Raw genomic sequence first — 16,198 nt, forward strand, 5'->3', positions numbered from 1 at the left:
GCTTGTTTCCACATGGTCCAAAAAAATCTTCATTTGTTCCATCATGAAAAACAAACTTTCATTTGCTTGAAGCAGGGAAAAATAAATGATTTTCTCTTACACATTTTGACAATTTAATTTTTAGCATGCTTATATGTTAATTTTGTACAAAATGCCACTAACTACTCTTTTCCCTGTTTGGTTTTAGTCCCTGTAAAGAAAAAACAATGCATTTTTAGCTTTTAACAGAAAAAGCCAAGTTTTCTCAAGGCAACAACAATATAGGTCCCAAGAAAATATATGTGACCTAACACACTACTGAGGATGGCTGGGGAAGAGTCCTTCCCTAAGCCTGAAAAGGGTTATTACATCTCAGATCAGGATAATCATATGGTATTGCTGTCAGAGGCATGGGTATGGAATCAGTGACTATATCCTTTCTTATTCCTGTGACATTAATCAAGAATTGATCACAGATAAATCCCTGCTCAAAAAGCATTCAGTTCAGTTCAGTCGCTCAGTCATGTCCAACTCTTTGTGACCCCATGAACCGCAGCACACCAGGCCTCCCTGTCCATCACCAACTCCAGGAGTCCACTCAAACCCATGTCCATACAGTCAGTGATGCCATCCAACCATCTCATCCTCTGTCGTCCCCTTCTCCTCCTGCTCTCAATATTTCCCAAGCATTCAGGTAAAAGGCAAAAAAACTCAATCAGAGTTGTGGGAAATGTTAATTTTAATGTTATTAAAAGTTCACTAAAATATCCTAATCAAGGTTTTCTCTCATGAAGAAACAGCACAAAGCGGTGGGTGGTGGTATTAATAGCTATGATAATATTAGTGGCCATTATTGAGGACGTATTACATGACAGACCCTCTTCCAAGAGTCTTATAGGCACAAGTTTTATATACTTGTTTAATCCTATGACATAGGTAATACTATCTTCATTTTAAGGATGAGGAAATTTGGGGCTTAAAGGGATTAAGTAATTTAGCAAAAGTCACATAACTCTTTGAGTGGGAAATGGCAACCCACTTCAGTATTCTCGCCTGGGAAATCCCATGGACAGAGGAGCCTAGTGGGCTACAGTCCAAGGGGTTGCAAAAGAGTTGGACATGACTTAGCGACTAACCACCAACAACAAAGCCGATCTATAAATGAATGTTCCTACATTTAAATGAGACGGTTCATGCAAAACACTTATAGCACCTGAGAGAAGTAGATATTTAATAAATCTTGGCTATTTTTAAAGTAAGAAAAATTAGCAAAGAATCAAAGAATTAATAGAGGTGTGTTTTTTTTTTTATTACATGTGTATGTGAGTGTATTTCCTATTTCTTACATTTTTAGTATTACCTCTTAGGAATGAAGTCAATCATAGAAATAATAATTTTATTATTAATAACAGGGCTTTCCATGTCTCAAAGTGCTTGTATCAATTATCCAATGTGACCCGTAAAATAGTCTTCTATATTTGTCAGCACACTGGCTTAGAGAAGTTAAGTAATATGTTGGCCACACAGTTGATAGCAGAAGTTGAATCCAGCTTTGAATCCTTGAGAGTGAGTTTATTTTATATCCTTTGATGTTGAACTAGTTTACTGCTTTTAGTAATGTTCCGTTGATCTTGGGTTTTCTAAGAATATAATCAAATCACTGGCACATATTGCTATTTCTGTTTCTTTCCTTCCTATGGCTATGACTTTCATTGATTTTTCTCCTAACGCTCATTGGCAGTGCTTGTAGCACAGTACTACATAGAAACTCGTCTTGACTTCCGTTCATCTGTCAACAGTGCTCACGTTATTCCCTCTGTTTGCCATCCTCCAAGTGCTGGGAGGTGGTCCATGCCTGTCCTATTCAGCTGTGAATAAGGTATCTGTGCTACAGAAAATCCTCTCTAAGCTTTCTAGCTAGAGTAATCTCTCTTTATTCTAAACCAGTGATTCTCAACCGGAGGCAATTTTGCCTGCCCTCTGCCCACCAAGGGAGATTTGACAATGTCTGAAGTTATTTTTGGTTGTCATAACTGGGGCAGAGTGTGCTACCGGCAGCTAATGGGTAAAGGCCAAAAGATGCTGCTCAACACACTACAATGCACAGGACATCCCCCTATGATGAATTAGCCAGCCTAAAATGTTAGTAGCGCTGAGGTTGAGAAACTCTGTTCTAAACTAACAGTTCAGGCATTATAAAACATATTATTCTCTGCTTTAAAAAATGTATTTTTGTATACATTTGATCATTGACCATATTACTTGAAGGCAGGGATTCTGTCTTAATCATCATTTTATCACAAGGGTTCATAATAATTGGCAAGACTTCCTCTATATCCATCTGTATTACTTCATTAAATACCTTACATTTATTTAAACATTAATCAGCCATTAATTACAAAAGATGACATACATAAGATTAAACGACTTAAAGTTTCCATAAGACTTTTGATAAATGAGAAACATAACGTAGGACCTAATTGCTTTAATCTATAAAACTCAGGCATTGCTCATTCTTATTTCTGATTCCATACAATGTCCCCAAATGAGGCCATAACCATAGTACAAAAAAAGAGTATAGAAAAATAATGTATTTGAAAAGCCACAATTCACATATGAATGCATTTGGAAAAACATTTTAACCATGAAAATTTGACAGTGTTGACTAAAAAACTCTACTAGCAGAATCAAATCAAGGAGGAAAAAGAAAAAGTGAAAACTCCTTCAAGACGCTAGGCTCAAGGGAAACAGGATCAGGGAAACAAATGTTCAACATACCAACACTGGTGTCACATTTAAACTCAAACAGTTTTTCCTTTAATATGATCTCCTTGGAACTGAGTAGATGTGGCTTTATTTAAAGTGCCTAAACTCTCATACTCATTATCATATGTCGGCAGTAATTCAGACAGGATTTTGTCAAGGAAGAAAATATGAATTTTTATAATTCTTCTCATCAGTGATATTTCCAACAAGAGGTAGAAGATACAATCAATATGTGATGGCTTTGCCATGCAGCAGAAACATTTTTTACAGCCAGTAAGGCTACTGAGATTTTTCATTAATAGCTGTATTTCTAAATTTAAAAAAAAATTTTTTTTTGGCTATACCGCACGGCTTATGAGATCTTAAGTTTCCTGCCCGGGGATTGAACCCATATCCTTAGCAATGAGTACGTGGAGTCCTCACCACTGGATTGCCAGGGAATTCCCTCTAAATAAAATTTTGAAGATCAATATTCTATGTTACTTTTGGAAAAGGCTAACAAAAAATTAGGTAGTTAATTGGTACATCTAATTTTTGGATGTGGTTTTCATTTTCATGCAGTCCCTTCAAGCAACAATCTATCAAATATGTCCTTTAAGTGGAATACTCTATTAGGTAACACAGATGTTTTCTTGGATTTTATTACGTTCATAAAATTTTTGTAACATTCACAATAGTAATAATACTGTAATAATGATCTGCTGTGGTCAATAGCTTGGGCAGCGGCCTCAATGAAGATGCACGTATTTCATGTCAAAGAGCAGACGGCAACTCCAAGGCAGAATAACATTCACCCCTAGATGACACTATATCCATTGCAGTAATTGGTTCCTTGCTTTTAAAGCACACATTTTTAATGGATAGGATTAGTTATTTCCTCATCAAATCGAGCTTTAATTATCTGAATTAAATAATTACTTACCTACTAAATCCGAGGCTCTCAAATTTTCTCTCAGAAACATAACAGAAATAATAGCACTACCTAGAAAGAAAATGGCCATTAGAGGTGTTTCCAAATACAAAAACATGTATTATGCAACACCACTTGAAAGCAGTTAAGTACTCTCCGGTCTGACTAGTTGTGTCCTGGTCAGAGATACCTGGTGACTGTGGCCGTGGAAACAGCCTCTGTCCCCCTCATGGCTGAGGATTCACAGAAATGGGCCTGCTTTATAATGAACCTACAGCAGTGACCGGGATGGCGCATGGTATACAGTGAGGGCTTAATAAAGGCTGACTGAATGACTAAATGCCTGAGTGAAAAGAAAAGAAAGAAAGAAAAGAGGGAGGGAGGGAGGGAATAAGGAAAGAAGGAGGAAGGTAGAGACAGAAGGGAAGGATGGAAAGGCAGAAAGAGACAGAAGGGAAGGAAAAAAGAAAGGACAAAAAAACCCGCCTTAACTTCATATCTCAAACTGATACATACTTCCCCTTACCTCCTCCCAAAATCCCTCTTCCAAGGATACCTCCATTGAGCACCAGGACCCAAGGGCTCCTCCCGGTCTCCCCTCTCCTTCACGCGACTCATCCAACAGCCTACTGGGTCGGTTAGGTTGGGATTTCACTGTCTCTCAAGTCCACCCCTGCCTCTTCATTCCCTCTGTCACAATTCCGGCCAGCTTCACCTCAGGCTTAGATGGTGGTAACAGCTCCCCTCTGGAGCCTCCCATTTCACTACCCCTTCCCCACAGCACTAGAGGCATCTTTCTAAGAGGCAAATCAAATGTAAATCCACAGCTTAAAACCTCTTAATGGCTTCCTGTCATAATGAGGACAAAGGCCAAACTACTAAGCATAACATTCAAAGACAGCCACAATTTTACTCCTGACAATTTCCTTACCGTGTTTGCTCTTCATCTCTCCTATATTCAGTGTCCACTGTCACTAAATTAATCATCATCCCCAGAAGCACCACTGAGTTTCATGCTAAAGGACATTTCTACAAGCAGTTCCCTGTGCATCTCTGCCTCCATCTTTTAACCCAACTCTAGACTCAAGCATCACCTCTGGATTCTCCCAGACTGAGTTGACCACTCCACATATGTGTCATTACCCCTCATACAGCTTTCTCATTACATAAGACTTTTATTTTTGCCTGTTTTCCGCAAAAGATATTTAGGCTCTTTTATTCTAAGATATGTCTTTTTAAAAACTATTTATTCAGCTGTGTTGGGTCTTAGTTGTGGCATGCCCTGTAGTGAGTGCAGTCTTAGTTCCCTGACCAGGGATTGAACTCACAACCCCTGCATTGGAAAGCAGATTCTTAACTACTGGACCTGAGATATGTCTTATGAGATAAGACCTGGAAGTCCTGAGATACATCTTATTTTTTGAAGATCTCTTGTATGTAGTTAGTGTGTGTGTATTAGTTGCTCAGTCATGTCCAATTCTTTGGGACCCCATGGACTGTAGCCCACCAGGCTCCTCCATCCATGGAATTCTCCAGGCATGAATATTGGAGTGGGTAGCCATTCCCTTCTCCAGGGGATCTTCCTGACCCAGGGATTGAACCCAGGGCTCCTGAATTAAAGACGGATTCTTAACCATCTGAGCCACCAGGGAAGCCCAAGGAGTTAGTACCCAGCACGTAAATAAAAGGGTTGGTGGGATCTCCTGCCTTTGTTGACCCTTGTGATATTTAGAACCCTCTTTCCCATTACTGATGCTAATGAACCCTCAACCTTACAACCGAACCATGACCTACTAAGATGTGTGGGGTAAGCTGAATCTGAGTTGTTCCTCCTCTGGAATCATGAGACAATGGGAACATCCAAATTTGCAATAATACAAACACAAAACCCAAAACTTCACAACATAACTTGCATTTAAAATTTTTTAAAAACCATTGGCTGAACTTTTTGTTTTCTTAAAGCAAAAATACAGAAAGAAAAATCACCATTAAATAATATTATCATCTAGAAAAAAACCCACAGTTAATATACTTGTGTGTTTACTTCCCTTTTGTTGAGATCAAATCATAATGCAAATTTTCTTTTTTTAGTTACTGTACTAAAAACAATTTGCCATATCATTAAAAATTCTTCATAGATATAATTTTAATGAGTCTGAATTATAATCCACCAAATCAGTTACATTTGAATGTAACTCTATCTGGTGTTGGGGTTTCCCTAGTGGCTCAGATGGTAAAGAATCTGCTTGCAATACAGGAGACCTGGGTTCAATCCCGGGGTCAGGATGATCCTCTGGAGAAGTGAATGGCAACCCATTCCAGTATTCTTGCCTAGAGAATTCTATGGGCAAAGGAGCCTGGCGGGCTACAGTCCACGGGATCACAAAGAGTCGGAAATGACTGAGCGACTAACACACACATATATCTGGTATTTTGGCAACTGATTTAAAATAAAAGCACAAAATAAAAATAAAAACACCAGAAACCTTCATTCAAGATAAGCTGGAATCTCCGCTTCCTCCATCTTTTTCTCAACCTAGCTCTCTCTCATTCAAGGGAGACACGTTCTTGCAGAGCTTTCCTGGGCAGGTATTTATAGAAACAGAGGTTTCACACAAAATAAACAGAGCATGGGAAATGTCCACCGAGCATGAGTTTGATTGTGTGGCGTGGCCGCTCTTTGTAAGAAAAGTTATGACAAACCTAGATAGCATATTAAAAAGCAGAGACATCACTTTGCCGACAAAGGTCTGTATAGTCAAAGCTGTGGTTTTTCCAGTAGTCATGTATGGATGTGAGAGCTGGACCATAAAGAAGGCTGAGTGCTAAAGAATCAATGCTTTTGAGCTGTGGTGCTGGAGAAGACTCTTGAGAGTCCCTTGGACAGCAAGGAAATCAAACCAGTCCATCCTAAAGGAAATCAACCCTGAATATTCACTGGAAGACCTGATGCTGAAGCTGAAGCTCCACTACTTTAGTCACATGATGCAAAGAGCCGACTCATTGGAAAAGACCCTGAAATTGGGAAAGGTTGAGGGTAGGAGGAGAAGTGGGTAACAGAGAATGAAGTGGTTGGATGGCATCACTGACTCAATGGACATGAGTTTGAGCAAACCCGGGGAGATAGTGAAGGACAGGGAAGCCTGGTGTGCTGCAGTCCATGGGGTCGCAAAGAGTTGCACACAACTTAGCAAGTGAACAACAACAACAGTGGCTTTAGAACATGAAAGCAATATTTTCTACAGATAAATTAATGTATAGATACATAGCTCATTGCATTAAGAACTGAGTTTGGGACTAGCATAAAAATGTATGAAAATTTTCTATTTCAGATTTGGACCAAATAATTCAGGGAAACTAATTTCACATTAGAGCATTAGAAAAGGTATAAAAAAAAATCAAGATCTCACTCCCAAATCCCATTACTAACGTCCTGTGTATATGTAAGGAATCTTTCCAAGCAGCCCTTCTCCAGGGGATCTTCTCAACCCAGAAATCAAACCAGGGTCTCTGCATTGCAGGTGGATTCTTTACCAGCTAAGCTACCAGGAAAGCCCTTCCAAGCAGAGGGAGATGGATTAACAATAGGTAACAATAAAAAAATAGGTTAAGTATCATTACACTAACACATACTAAATGCATTCCATGATAACAATCCTTGAGATGTCTATTTCACAGTGAAGGATTCCATCAAGAAGGGAGACACTGCTGCATGGAATAAGGAGATTTTAGAGCTAGCAGGAGATACAGAGATAATCTACTCTAGGTTCTAACCTTTACAGTTGGGAAACTGAGGTCCAAAGGTCTCATATTTATTGATCCGTTCATTTAACAAACATTTATATTACAGCACAGCTGGAACCAGCACCCATATTTCCTTGTCCCACTTCAGAGCACTTTCTAGCATACTACACTCCATTTCCTTCCTTAGAGTAAGAAAGGCATCATTTTCCTTCTCATTGCTAAGCCACAGTTTCAGAAATAATGTCACTTTCAGAAGGAAGACAGAAGAACGCTATGTAGTAGACAATTTCATTGCTAAAAGCAAAAAGGACATGATTGGTAACAATAAACCTGAAATATACTATATACATCAAATTATAGCAATTGCCATAAAATAGTTATCAGAGTCTTATGAAACACAAATATACTACTTTTACTTTCTGAAATAATTTATGTGCCTGGTGTATTTTCCATAAGTTTTGAGAGAACATGTAATTTGCTACAAAATTTTAGCTAAGACAAGGGAATGAGATTTTTTAAAATTTATCTAGCAAAGAAAGTAATGAAAAAGGACATTCTATTAAGATACATCTACTTATAACTAATTTATCTTGCAAAACATGATTAAAATGAGATCTGTATTGAGCAAAAAGACAGTTTCTGAGCAACAGCTAATAACATGATTTCTAAGAACAGCAGTAAATTTTAATTTTATTTATTTTTTAATTGGCGGATTATTGCTTTACAATGTTGTGTTGGTTTCTGCCATACAACAAGAATCAGTCATGATTATATATACACACCCTCCCTCTTGAGCCACCCTCCCCACTCCCATCCCACCCTTTCAGGCTGTCAAGAACAGTAGTAAATTTTTTTAATGATAAAAAAATAAGCAAACTGAACTGTTCCCATATACATCTGCAATCAGAAATCTGTCAAACTCAGCCCTGTCTAGTTGTTGCTATAACAACAACTTTGCCTTCTAAACATGTACAAGGAAGGGAAAACTATTACGCTTTTATTTCTATAGTAAAAATTAATATTTAAAAATAGAGCTCTAAAGAGCAATAGTTTAAAAAGCATTGAAACAGATAATGCTGGTAACTGAACAGATTTTTACTAAGTATATTAAACTGAAGTTACTACAGAGCCCTAACTGCAGCACTCACAGTTTTATGTACATTTTTGACTAACGGCATCGTTGAGCAGAGGCTCATAAATCCTTTTCCATGCTGGCTTTCACAGGTCATGCTTCTACACAGAGAATGCTCCCAGACACAGGCCTACACAGAGTGCTCCTGGCACAGGAGTTAATTCATTGCATGGTGAACACAGTGACTCCAGAGGCACTGTGGGCCACAATGATTAAATGCATTAAAAAAAAAAGGTAGCCTATGGAAGATAACAAGCCCAAATTCAAACAGTGGTTATATAGGAATCATGGGAAAAAATACAGCGGGAATACTATGTAAGAGAAAAGGACAAAAAAGTGTCTTCTTGTATTTTCTTTGGTGCAAAAGAGTGCTCTCATGGTGCCGTTTATTCACGTATTCACACAGCCTTGATCATAATACTTGATGGTCAGGAGAATCAACCACAGTTATAACGGGCTGACTCCTATTGGGAAGTCATCTATACTCTTTTTGGTGATGAAGCGTCACCTGGCTTGCAGGCAGAATGGAAACGATTTCCTGTCATGGCTGTGTACAAGGGTGAGATACACGGACATTCTGCCTTGGATTTCCAGATGAAAACAGAGGCCAAGCCAAGATCCCCGTGCTTCAGCTGCACCAGGTTTAAGTATGAGGAGCTGTCAGTCCCAAGTGTAGACATGTTTCAGTTTGCAGCATGATGATATATCTGCACATTTTATTTAAATTCTCTTCTCCAACACAGACAATAATTTTTTTTTTCATTAAGGGTTTAAGAACACAAAAGAGGCTTCAGTAACTATTCAAATGTGTTATGGTATGGCTATTTTTTCATTCACATTTATTTACTTTTCTCCACTTTTTTACCCTTTTATGACCACTGCTATAAAGACAGATTTAACCCAAAGTTTTAAAAAATCAATTATACTTTATTTAAATGTGAGTATGTATATGACATTCTTATCTGATTCAGCTGGAAAGGAAAAACCTGTGGTTCCAGGGTCACAAACCCAAATGCCTGCAGGGGCCAGTTGGGTAATTCTCTAAAGAAGAAGGAACAATGAGGGTGGTGGGCTGTGCTGATCAGGGGCTGTGGGCCTGTGGTGACCTGGCGTACATAAGATCAATGAAAGGCGGTAGCCAGAACTCAGTCCTAGCCAACTTTAAGTCCAGTGTTACCGGATCTGATTCTTTAAGACAAAAATCCAGTTTTTGTGCATCACTGTCCAATTTTTAAACATGGGAAATCAATTTGTATTCTTAAAAAGCATTCTTTGAGCCAAACAAACACAGCAGAGGCCAGATCTGGTCTACAGGCCACCCCTTTGTAAACTCTGATCTAGTCTGCAAATGAAAATTCCATCAGCTCGCCTGCCTAGATATTCAATTTATTGTTTAACCTCTATAATCTGAAGAGAAACCAGGGTATATGTTTATAATACTGGGAAGCAGAACACAAAGTATTAAAGAAAACACTCTTTTATAAAAAAAGATCCCATGACATGAAAAGAACATATTTATACAATAATGCTACAAACAGTTCCTCACATGTAAATATCTGGCTTGTGGTTTCTGACCGCTTAAAATGGCAACTTTATTGTGCTGCTAAAAAGCAAACCACAAAAGCACTTTCATGTCAGTCACAATCAAACTTCAAATACGTGGGCATGTTGAGTGCACTCACAGGCTCAAGCAACTCTGACCATTTTGAGGTACTGACTTCTCCAAAAGGATCACTCCTCTTTAGTTGCAGAATTGGAGGAGAGAAGTATGTCAATTACAATGAATTTCAAGGAATTAGGATTCGAAAATCTGAGGATGTGACACTCTGAAAAATGTTTCTTGACAGATAAAAAAGTTGTCCCACCACCTATTGGCAGGAAAGTATCCAATAATTCACGTTAGTAAAAATCGCTAAAGGGTGTGGAGAAAAAGGAACCTTCCTACACCATTTGTGGAAGGTAAATTGGTACAGCCACTATGGAGAACAGTATGGAAGTTCCTTAAAAAACTAAAAATAGAGTTACCATATGATCTGGAATTCCACTCCTGAGCATACATCCAGACAAAACTATAATTCAAAGAGATACATGCACCCCTATATTCATAGCAGCACTACTTACAACAGTCAAGACATGCAAGCAACCTACATGTCCACTGACAGATGAGTTGGCAGGTGAGGGGATAAAGAAGGTGCGGTACACATATACAATGGAATATTACTCAGCCACGAAAAGAATGACATAATGCCATTTGCAGCAATGTAGATGGACCTAGAGATTTTCATATTAAGTAAAGCAAGGCAGAGAAAGACAAATATTGTGTTATCACTTATTTGTGGAATCTAAGAAAATGATACAAATGAATTTATTTACAACACAGAAAGAAACTTACAGACATAGAAAATAAACTATGGTTACACTCTAGCTGTAAATATAAAACGAAAACAACAAGGACTTACTGTATAGCACAGGGAGATACACTCAATATTTTTATAACACTCTATCATGGAAAAGAGTCTGAAAAACACGCACACATATATAACTAAATCACTTTGCTGTATACATGAAACTGACACAATATTGTAAGTTAACTACACCTCAGTTTTTTTAAAAAGAGAAAAAATTGCTATTGTCATTTATTGAAGATACTGAAATTATAGGTAACATGCATAATTTCACATGAGGAAAGTTACCTGGATTAAGAACAAACATCTTTTCTACATTTTTCTTGATATACATTAGTGATTAAATTGAATGAAAGGACTCCAAAAATGTAAAAATACTATCACTGACAGGATTAACTCTGTATTATACATGTAATAGCGCAATATATCATCAGCAGCAATTTCTTTAGAAATACTCTGTGGTGTCCTCAAAAAGTAAGGATGGGTGGAAAAGATGTTTCAAATAAAGGTTTCTGGGTTTTAGGAATGCTTTCAGCTGAGAGTGCATGAGCAGACATAAAATGAGGACTTCAGGGATTTATTCCACACATTTTATGTAGGCAGGTTTTTGGGACAAATGTGCTAAGGCAGACAATCCAGCAAGCCACCGAGAAAAGGGATATTTTCCGCATATTTCCAGGGTAAAAACAAGCGTCCGTGTGAAGGGCCACCATCACAGGCAGCCCATGAGCCCTGACAACCTCATGCAGGCTGGCGCCGAGCACAGGGCGTTAAAGGACAGAGAATCCGCCGCGTCGAGGCTTGTGGGACACTACAGGTCACTCGCTCATGGGCCTGTTTGTGTTTTCCTTCATTTGTTTCTAATAAAAATCTTGGAGACCAAAGTTACTGCTTGAGATGACTTCTCTGGAATTCCAAAAGGCCTCACCAGGGTTTTCTGGCTGCGCTATGACCATTGTTTAATGGAATACAGACACATTGCAGCTTACAGCTTCATAACGGCACACAGAAATACATGAAACAATATATATTTCCACATCATGAATTTCAATTTGAACAAAAGCCAGCATGTTAGGGAAAATGCATGATGGAAACGACTTACCAGTCATCTGCTTCATTCTCGCCTCGTTTTCTCAGTGCAGTTCAGATCTCCAGCCTTAATTCAAATTAGCCAAGTCACAGGGTGACTACTTCTCTTAGGAAATTATCCAGGGCCAAGGAGACCTCACTGCTATCAATTTTATCATTCCATATAAAATTCCAAGTGTTTGATCTCATATAATTCATCGTGAATTTAATCTACTTATTACTCGCTTCTATTCACCTGGGCAGTAATTAAGTAAAATAACAAGGTTGTATGTCTCATACAGTACCCGGCACGGTGGATGTTCATTCAGTATTTGTTTCCTACCTTTAACTATTTCTAAACTGTTACCTGAATTTAATTTGGAAAAAGCAGATCTATTCTCTGAACTCTAATTACTTTAAATCAATACACTCAGAGATATAGAACTGAAAAATGTCCATCATGTTTTATTTCTCCTACCCTTCCTGCCCCCGCAACAACATCCCTTCATATCCCACTCCCTAGCTACCCCTAGACAAGTCAATTTTATACTGAGAGAAGTCTACCATGAACCTCCTTCATTTTCTGGGGCTTCAACTCTTCAGTTTATTGATAACTTTATTATTTTCACTCATCTCTCAATGGTTATGCATAGCATAGATCACCATCAGGGGATAAACAGAAAAAAGCAAACATGAAATGTAAGGGCACACTTTGTATTAATAGATGCACAAATAATCTAACTCAACCCCCCAAAGGACAGGCTTATAAACCTGTAAGTCTTTACAGAAGTGAATATTCACAAGTTCTTTGCAATAAATGTTTAACCATTGCACTTCATCAGGAATTGAAATCTTTTAAATAACACCTTGGAGAAGGAAATGGCAACCCACTCCAGTATTCTTGCCTGGACAATCCCATGGACAGAGGAGCCTGGCAGGCTACAGTTTATGGGATTGCAGAGAGTCAGACACGACTGAAGTAAGAGAACAAGCAAGCAACACCCTAGAACAGAACACTTCTCTTTCTATATCCTAGAACAGGACGTCCTAGAATACTCAATCCTCACTTTATCAAAATCCAAATCCAAACCAATTCTGTGAGGCTGTATGATTTCTTGTATCATGCTGTCCTGAAAAAATCAGACAGCCAGCAACATGACACATAGTCCCAATCTCCTGGTCTCAGCTGAATGGCCAAGATGAACATTAAGCAGCTCATTCTGAGCATGATGAGCGTTGCCAAAGGGGAAGTAAGGCTCAAAGCTTCTACACGCAGTTGAGCAGGTTGTGCACTGCACAAAGACACTAAATTTGAGGGGGCACCACCCACATCTCAGATCTTGGCGCTTAGTATATTTCTCAGGACAATTTTCTGACAGATGGCACTAGCGTGTCCTGCTCCGATGACATTATTGTATTAACATAATCTGCAGACCAAAATAAAGTATCATGAGAAAAGCTGTCATTTTCTAATTCACAAAAGGGCACCAAATAGATGAGAGGAGGGCCCATGCGGGGTGCTAAGGAAGCAGAGAAGAAGTCGGTTTAATTTAGTACAGAAGCCAAAAAAAAAAAAAAAGGCCTCCTGGGGAAGAGGGACAGGAAAGATTAGCAGCAGTTTAAAATTTTATTACAAACTGAACAGAATATCCAACTTATTTCTCTTTATTGGATTTCTGGTGTAATAAATAGTTTCTCAGAAAAACACTTTCTCAAATTGCAGTTAGATCTGAATGTCTCTCTGAAGTTAATTAGCAAGTGCACAAAAGTGCTCTGAAGCCAGAGCAAGAAGACAGAAAGTTGCACGCACATTTTAGACTGTTTTCCCTTGCACAATATTCTGTGTTTGTTTTTTATATGTATTTTGTTTTGCTAGGTTATTTGGAAATTCTGGTAGTTTCCAACACATTTTGGTGGGGAATATGTGGAGGAGTCAAAAGATAATTGCTGCTTAGTGGCTGAACAAATGAGCTGTGAGGAGCCTACCCTTCTTCTCCCTGAGAATTAATTACTGGAGGACCAATGCTGAAGCTGAAGCTCCAATACTTCGGTCTCCTGATGCGAACAACTGACTCATTGGAAAAGACACTGATGCTGGGAAGGATTGAGGGGAGGAGGTGTAGGGGGCAACGGAGGATGAGATGGTTGGATGGCATCACTGACTCAGTGAACATGAGTTTGAGCAAACTCTGGGAGATAGTGAAGGACAGGGAAGCCTGGTGTGCTTCAGTCCATGGGGTTGCAAAGAGTCGGACATGACTTTAGTGACTGAACAATGAACGACAATGGTAAGGACAATAAAAGGCATTTCTTGAAGTGGTTCATTCATTTTTGAGAATTTAACAACCAGCCATCTTCAGAAGCACGGAAGTAAACTCCCTTATAAAGAATAATGTACTGTGTTTCTAGTTAATTAAAAATATAAATCACAGTGACGATGGCCAGACTTGTCGCTGTGTATCCAACACTGTTCTTAAGTGTTTGTGTTTGCTCATTTCTTTCCCATGACAATTTCTGAGGGAAGAACTGCTTCTATTCCCATTTTATAGATGATGGAACTGAGGCATAAACCCATCTAAGCCACTTGCCTGAGGTCACAGAGCTTTCCAGGTGCAGCTCCTAGGGCTTGTACTCGTCACCATTCTACTGCCCTGTCTTATTGGGAAGAGTATCCAGCCAACGCTTTAGACAAAACTGAAACACCAACTCTTAAGACTTCTTAATTAATGGAAAAACAAACTCCTAGAATTAACCATGAAAAAAGTGAAACTGGTAGTCACTCAGTCATGTCTGACTCTTTGCGGCCCCATGGATTGTAGCCCACCAGACTCCCCTGTCCATGGGATTCTCCAGGCATTACTGGAGTTGGTTGCCATTCCCTTCTCCAGGGAATGGAGGTAGCCATTTTCTTCTCCCAACCCAGGGATTGAACCCAGGTCTCCTGTATTGTGGGCAGATTCTTGACTGTCTGGGCCACCAGGGAGGCCTGCCAGCATATAATCAGCATTTTAGCCAGAACAAGCTTTTGTACTTATTATTCACTGAGAAAGCCCTCCAGTGAGAAAAGGAAGGTAAAAGTAGAAGGTGATACAAGAATATGAGGGCTCTGAGCCTCTTTCTCCAATAGAGGACCCAGGCCGGGGCATTCAGAGCTGCCTGTGTATCAAGATTACTCCCATTATCCACCTCCCCACCCTGCTGTAGGTACCGGCCAGGTATCTATCCTGTCTGAGTCTCTTGAACGCTCTGACTGCTTGTGAGCGTTGCCGTAAGGACTCTCTAGAGGGTTTTCTGCAGAACTGTTGTCCCTTGAGATGCTTCTTATAAAGGCATCTTGTGGACAATAGATTTGGAAAGCTGGCTTACTGCATTTATTGACAGCATGCCTGGGCCTATCCCAGAGCCTCAAGAAATCCTCTAATCAGGAAACCTGTGTACTGTTTTAAATCCAATATTGCAGAAACCTGCTTGATTACAGAATTCTTTGTTTCTTAGAATGCCTATGAAACCATCAGTAAAACTCGTGCCTGAGAAGATGCCACCTCCAGGTAAGCGTGTCCGTGTAGAGCAGCAGGACACACAGAGAGAAGGAAAGAAAGACTAGAAAGGAAGATGGTTCAAGGCGAGAACGTGGGTGGAGTACAAACTGAAATGTCCCTGGTGGTTACTGTAGTGCTTCTTACGTGCTAGTCCTAAAAAAAAAATCTGTTGCACTGAAGTGTACAAAGGGAGGAGGAATTTGATTATGTAAGACAAAGCAGTGGGACTGACATATTAGCAGCCTGGGCTTAGTGACCCACACAGTATCGCCTTACTTCTGGAGAGGAGGAAAAGGAACACAATGTGTTGGTCTGAACCAGGCTACCCGAGGAGAATGAAGAAGATGGAAGAAAGTTCCTTCACTTGGACTTGAGAGCTAAAACTTAAAAAAAAATGTTTGGACTTCAGTTTTCTTTCTGCTTTTTTTTTCTTTTCAAACTTTGAAAGCCACAAAAGACAGCAGAAAAGCCAGAAAAGAATATGCAGTCTCTCATGCAACATTGCAACAAATATTACCTTTGTTTAAAAAAAAGTCATAGGAAGGTTTGATTTCCTTCTTGAAGCTTCCAAGAAATAATAGGGGAAATGAAATTAGTGAAGTGTAGACCCTTTTCTGCCTCAGCTGTAGACATAGCCATAGGATAACATATTTAT

The 16,198-nt window shown here is 39.2% G+C and overlaps 1 protein-coding gene across 3 annotated transcripts in view; it reads right to left on the reverse strand.

Annotated features, from left to right (window-relative positions):
* NIPAL2 (NIPA like domain containing 2) overlaps positions 1-16,198 on the reverse strand; it is a 90,957-nt gene that overhangs the window by 41,694 nt on the left and 33,065 nt on the right. For 2 of the 3 annotated variants that reach the window (XM_044928554.2, XM_006048773.4), the window contains exon 4: positions 3,668-3,727. The exons of the other annotated variant lie outside the window; for it this stretch is intronic. In XM_044928554.2, coding sequence (XP_044784489.2) covers positions 3,668-3,727 — 60 coding nt within the window. The remainder of the gene's footprint in view (positions 1-3,667; positions 3,728-16,198) is intronic. 3 annotated transcript variants of the gene reach the window in all.

Source organism: Bubalus bubalis, chromosome 15, assembly GCF_019923935.1.
Source record: "Bubalus bubalis isolate 160015118507 breed Murrah chromosome 15, NDDB_SH_1, whole genome shotgun sequence".
Lineage (NCBI taxonomy): Eukaryota > Metazoa > Chordata > Mammalia > Artiodactyla > Bovidae > Bubalus > Bubalus bubalis.